At 52.9% G+C, this 6,152-nt stretch overlaps 1 protein-coding gene and 1 long non-coding RNA gene across 2 annotated transcripts; one reads left to right on the forward strand and one right to left on the reverse strand.

Annotated features, from left to right (window-relative positions):
• Positions 1 to 2,073: 2,073 nt before the first annotated feature.
• On the forward strand, positions 2,074 to 3,593 carry LOC114088449 (uncharacterized). Its single transcript, XR_003582008.2, has 2 exons — positions 2,074 to 2,266; positions 2,605 to 3,593. It is a non-coding gene; the product is annotated as an uncharacterized lncRNA (long non-coding RNA).
• Positions 3,594 to 4,521: 928 nt separating this feature from the next.
• Inhbe (inhibin subunit beta E) lies at positions 4,522 to 5,901 on the reverse strand. Its single transcript, XM_027926214.2, has 2 exons — positions 5,535 to 5,901; positions 4,522 to 5,279 (listed from the first exon to the last, which is right to left on the reverse strand). Exons 1-2 carry the CDS (start codon positions 5,899 to 5,901, stop codon positions 4,522 to 4,524), a joined length of 1,125 nt encoding a protein of 374 aa, XP_027782015.1.
• Positions 5,902 to 6,152: the final 251 nt, after the last annotated feature.

Below are 6,152 nucleotides of genomic sequence, written 5' to 3' on the forward strand. Positions count from 1 at the left end.
AGGTTCCTCTGCCGGAGCCCTAAATCATCTTCGGTGTCTCCCTATTTTCTAGTGTCCTCTTAGTACCCCAACTCCCAGGAGTCGGCCCCGCCCCCTTCTCCTGGTCCCGCCCTCCCCGCCCCCGTGCCTCCCCGGCCCACCCAAGTCGCCGCCGCAGGCTCCGGCTGCAGACGGCTCCGCTTCCCCCGCCCGCCCGGGGAGCCCAGTCGAGCAAGGAGTTAGTGGCGGGCGGCGGCGGGGGAGGGGGGGCGGGACACATTCTTCCCTCCTCCCCTCAGCGCATCCAGAAAGCTGACAGAGGTGCTCTGGGATGGGGGGCATTATTGGAGAGCAGGGATCTCAGTATGGAAGGTTGAGAAAGAAAGATGAATCCAGTTAACCAAAGCGCGAGAAAATGACTGGGTAAATAAAATACATCTATGCGGAGGAGGTTCCCGGGTACGTCTTAGGTTCCCGGGTATCACGGCTGGCTTCTTAAGGGTTAACCCTTCCAGACCCCCGGGAACCCCCTAGTGACGTCAAGGGCGGGGTCTGAGTCCTCGGGCGGGGATGCCCTGGAGATAATGAGGGGGGGTCCTCTGGACCCCGCCCCCTAGGGAAAACCACCCTATTCTGGCTCTTATTTCTCCCCCAAGAAATCTCCCAGCCTTCTTCCTCTATTGGAAGGAAAGATCCATCCCATTAAGACCCCAGTTCTTCAGTCCCCTAAAACCCTCAGTCTCTACGGGGTCCCTTTTCCCTAATCCTGTCCCTAAAGCTAGCTGCCCAGGGCTAATTGTTTCGGGGTCATGGGGCCTGAAAGAGGCTTCAGAGCGGGGAGTAAGGGCAGGCAGGGTGGTCTGAGCCAGAGGAGGGGCCTTGGTCCCCAGCTCCAGTTTGGGAAGGCGACCAGCAGCGATACACAGGCTGGCAGTGGCCAGTAGTTCCGCCCAGCCCCAGTAGGGTCTCCCTGCGGGTGGCTATAGCTGTCCTGGTGGTCCCGAGGTCAGAGGGTCAAGACAAGGTCTCCCCATCTCCTCCCAGAGCAATGCCCACAGCCCGTGGGACTCAGGAGTCCAAAATTGCTTGGGATTTGTCTAAGGCCTAGACTACACCTTGGACATTCCCTCCCTAGTCCCGAATGCTTTCCTTTTCCCCAAAACTCAAGCATCCGCGGGCACATCTGTCACTAGACAGGTCAAGGGTCCAAGGCCAGTGGTTTTGTTGCCTCTCACACACACACCCTATCCCCACCCCACCTAGAGCTCCCTCCTTTGCTGTCAGTCCCCTCCTCTTAGAAACACTGACGTCTTCCAGCCCGGCTCTCAGAGACACACCTGGAGTTCCCTGTCTACCACGCAGACCTCCAACTGGCCGTCCCAACAGTCTCTTCATCCCAACCTCAAGAAAGGAAGATGTTTCTAATATTGTGTGAGAGGCAGAGATAGACAAAGAGACCCACGGTTGCCTGAGACAGACACACAGACAGGGAAAAAAGAGCAGATAGAAAAGGAGACACAAATGAAAAATTTCTCCAAACTTTCTAATATCCTTTCCCCGTCTCTCCCACCCCATTTTGTCTCTCTGCCCCAGGTCTCCCTCAGGGCTGGGAAGAGTCCTTCGGCAGCAGAACATCCCCTTTGGATCCCCTCCCCCACCGCTCCCAGGTGGTCCCCCGCCTGCCCCCCTTCTCACCTCCGTCTGGACGCAGGGCTCGGGATGCACGGTCCAGGGCTAGTCTGGGCTGGGGGGTGTGCGGTGGGGAGGGGGGGTGGACAGGGCCACGGCAGCGCAGCCTCAGTGCCACCCCACCCCCCCAACCTGGCCCCCAGCCCTCCCGCCGGCCCAGCCCGCCGGGCCGCAAGCCGGGACCACCCGCGAGAAGCGCAAACTTTTTTTTTTCCTTTTGCAAAAACTTTTTCTTGCTTTAGCCGCTGGCGCGCCGCCGCTCTTCCCGCTCACCCCTCACCTCCCTCCTATTTCTCTCCCTTTTGCTGTTCTGGTAGATGAGGTGGGGTGGCTGGAAGCGAGCGAGGGGGTGCCGGGCTTATTGCACCCCCAGGACCCCCAGGATCCTCCCCCTCCCTAGAGGGACCCTATACTGCCTAACACCCCCCCCCCCCGCACGGTTTAACACGCTGCTGGTGGTTGGCAGGAAATTCCGGAATGGATTCTAGGATCAGTCGTCAATGAGTCCCTGAACCAGAGCCAGGAATACACTGAGAAAAATACTGCGGAGCGAGGAAAGAAGGGAGAGAAGTTCGTACGAGAAAGATAATATTGGAAGGTAGGGTCGTGGACTTTTGTTGGTGTTAACTGAATATTCTATCACCCTCTAGTTTATCTGCCAATCTCATTCTTTGGATGGAACTTTGAGGGGTTGGGATAGAGCTAGGATTTGAGCAAACTGAATTGAGGGGTTGGCGGCTGTGGCGGAAGGTTAAGGATCTAGGGAGCCTAAAAGAGAGAAACACTGACTGGAGCTCTGGATTCGGGGTGTGTATTCACAAGGTCACTAAGGAATCCTGGGTCTAAAGCCCTTTCCCGAGGTTCCCTTCACTCCAACTTCTAAAGACTGCCGCCACCTCCGCACCTCTCCCCACTGCGGACTTTCTGCTCTTTCAGGCTTTCTGCTCCCTCTGCTGGCGGTTCTGGCACTTGACACCATCTTGGAGTCCGGGAAAATGCAGGCACGATGGAGCTAAAGAAGCTTTGACAGATCTCCCACCACCACCACAACCACGAAAACCCAGTTAGGATCCCGGAGACGGGGATGTAGAGCCCAATGAAATGGAGGGCACACTTGCGAGGCTGTTAATGCCTAGCGGTTGTGCCTGACGAGGGGTGCCCTGTCCCTTTGGATTTGTGTTGCCATAGTGACTGTATTCAGGGATGGGGGCAGCTATTTCAGTCTCTGGTCTTTCTGATAAAGAAGAGAAAGCATGATGGCGGAAAGGAGACCCTTCCCTTTAATGTCATCTCTCAGACAGACCTCCCACATCCTAGCTATGTCTCCAAGGACCACTTTTTTAAGTCTGGAAGGTCAGTGGTCCTACAGTTCTATCTGAGAATCAAGGGGGAAAAGAAAAGGTGAAGCTAGGGGCAGGCCAGAGGTCCTACAACAGGGTAGTGATTCTGGGGGTGGGGACGTATAGGGAACACTGTTTGAGTCTGCCTCCCCACATGACTGACTCAAACCACTTACACATAGAAGGTCATGGACCTTTACCCTGCACCCAATTCAGTCAGGCTGACCAATGGTCATTGAAAAAAGAAGGGACACAACATATGCTCCCTTCCCAGATGCCTGCCCCTTCTTCAGAGGAGTTCTTTTAGAACACACTATAGATCAGCAATTCTTAAACTTTTTTATGTTTTAAGACCTCTCTATGCTCTTCAAAATTATTGAGCTTTTTTTTTGCATGAGATCTAGATCTATCAATTTATCATATTAGAAATTAAAACAAAAAATTATAACACAAGAATACACAAGTTCACATTCCATTAAGAATAATGTTAGAAAGATGATGTAATTGCTTGAAACACTCTGGAAAACTCCATTGTACGATTTTGAGACAATGAGAATAAAAAAGACAAATAACATCTTAATATTATGCAAATAGTTTTGGCTTTTGGAAACCCTGAAAGGGTCTCAGGGTCCTCCTTGAGATCCCCACATCACACTTTAAAAACTATTACTCTGGACCATCACCTTGGCCCTTCTTCATGACTCACATTTGTTGATTTGCTTTCTCTCTTTTATTAAGAAAGTATAAGCTGGACATGGTGGCACACACCTGTAATCCAGTGGCTTGGGAGGCTGAGGCAAGAGGATCATAAGTTCAAAACCAGCCTAAGCAATTTAGAAAGACCCTGTCTCAAAATTAAAAAATAAGAAAGGGCTGGGGATGTGGCTCGTAGTTAAGAGCCCTGGGTTTAATCCCTGGTAACGAAAAAAAAAAAAAAGAATAAATGTTTGTGTTTCCCCAGGGAAAATCAGAGAATTTCTTAGGCTCAGCACCCCTTTTTCCTTATTTCTGCTTCTGGAGTTTTCCTAAACACCCTCCCTTGGCACCTTGTTCATCTCCCTCTTGACCCTCCCTTAAAGCACTGAACAATCCCTACCCTTGGCCAGCCCATTTGCCCTGTCCCAAGCTTGCTGAAACTTCTGCTTCCTCCCTTTCTTGAGGACTTACTCTTCTTGGGAGAGATTAAGTAATTTTCTCTGCCTTCTCCTTCCCTCTCTTCCCTGCTAGCCCCTGCCATCTTCTCACTTGGGGTAGAAAATCATACTGCCTGGGTAGTCCCCTTAGAGGAAATACTTTACCCATTTGCCCACATATCAACCAGCCTGAAAAAGGCCAAAAGTCTGGGACAAGAAAGTGTGCATTTGGGTCACATAGGGGTCAACCCTGACATAGTGCCAGGTGGTCTTGTTGGGTGGAGGTGCGGATCAGGAAATCTGATGCCTCCAGACACAGATGCCCTTTACCTGGGAACCCCCAACTTGATATCTTCTATCTGAACCCCCAAGTCCTCTTGCTAGCTACAACCACAAGCCTCCACCACCATATCTGGCACATCCGTCTTGACCACATTGCCATTATGGTCAAGGTAGAGGAGAGAGAGAGGCCTTCGGGCAGTAGGGACACAACAGGAAGTACCCTCAGGCCAAGGATTGTTGGCTTTAAGGAGGCTGAAGACAGCAGAATGGAAGGAAGCAGCAATGCCAGGGCTGCCAGCCAGGTGGGGAGGGCACTGCCCACTGCAGTAATTCAGCTGGTAACCTTCAGGCTGCAGGATCCAGTCTCGCCATCCCAGTTCCTGAAAGTCTACATAATGATCTCGCCTACAACATAAGGGGGTCTCAGGCTCACAGGTGGGAGTCCTCCTCTTGGCCCGGCCTGCTTCAGGCTCGTTGACACGAATCTTAAGCTCCAGGAAGGGCTGCTGGTGTCCGGTAGTGTCCAGTAGCCACCTCAGTGGTCCAGTAATTGTCTTGTTGCCTTCTAGGGATCTGCAGTTCAGTTGGAGTTTCAAGACAGCAGATTCCTCACCTCTCAAGCCACTAGAGGGCAGAGTAAGGGCATGCCAGCCTGGGGTAGTGATTTGGTGCTCTGCCAGGAGGGTCCGGGATCCTCTGTGCTTCCTCCTTGGGCCCCATCGGAAGATCCTCAGGTAAAGAGTGCCAGGAAAGGTTCGGAGCACATGCAGCCAGAGACGGGCATGGTATAGGTGGTGGGACTGAACAGTGGACAGGTGGAAGGTGAGCATGGAGCTGCAGATTGAAGTGGAGGAGTCTGCCCAGAAGACAATTAACATGTGAGCAGAGATAAAACTCTCTCTGAAGCTCCCTAGAGTCTACCCACTGCTCTCCCTTATGCTCACTTTTAGGGAAAAAAAAAAAAAGAAGAGACTGCCTTGTGTCTTAACAACCATTCCCTGCCCTAGCTCCTCCGTCTGCTGCCACACCCCACTCTCTCTGCCTTTCTTTCAGTCTTCCCTTCTCTCTCCCTTTCTTTGTCTGCTCTCCGCCTATGTCTTTTCTCACCCACCTGTGATGGTAGCAAAGCTGATGACCTCCTCCCCATTCCCTGGAGCCACAATCCCAGGCTGTAGTCTCCGAAGGGCTCTGGTCAGCGCTGCCTGGGGTGGAGCATGAATTATTCTAGGACGACTGGTCAGGTGCAGCCCCTCCAGGATTTGTTGCTTGGCTAGCTCCAGGACCAGAGCTCGTTCTGCTTGGGGTGCCAGTGTTGGGCTCTCACAGGAGGTGCATGCAGATCTTGTGCCCTGTGCCCATATTAGTACCCACAGCAGCACCAGCCAGAGCTGGACATCTGGGAGCTCCACGCTCCTGGTGGATGACCCTGGGTCGGGAGCCTTGGATGGCAGTTGCTCGTCTATTGAGTCTGATTGCATGGAGGCCAGTAAGGGCTCAGCAGCGGCAAACACCAGTGCCACAGCTACCCTTGACCAAAGGTAGGCTACTTGTCTTCTGTGGCCTGGGACTCAGGAAGGCTGTAAATGGATCGTCCGATGGGTAGCTGTTTGACCCAAACAGTTCATGGTCTGGCTACTGACCTGGGGCCTCTTTAGAGCCAGCTGCCTGGGGCTTCCTCACCTAGTGGTCAGCCAGCAGACCTACCCTCTGAACCTTAGGATTGGCCAGC

This window comes from Marmota flaviventris, chromosome 3 (genome assembly GCF_047511675.1).
Source record: "Marmota flaviventris isolate mMarFla1 chromosome 3, mMarFla1.hap1, whole genome shotgun sequence".
Taxonomy (NCBI): Eukaryota; Metazoa; Chordata; class Mammalia; order Rodentia; family Sciuridae; genus Marmota; species Marmota flaviventris.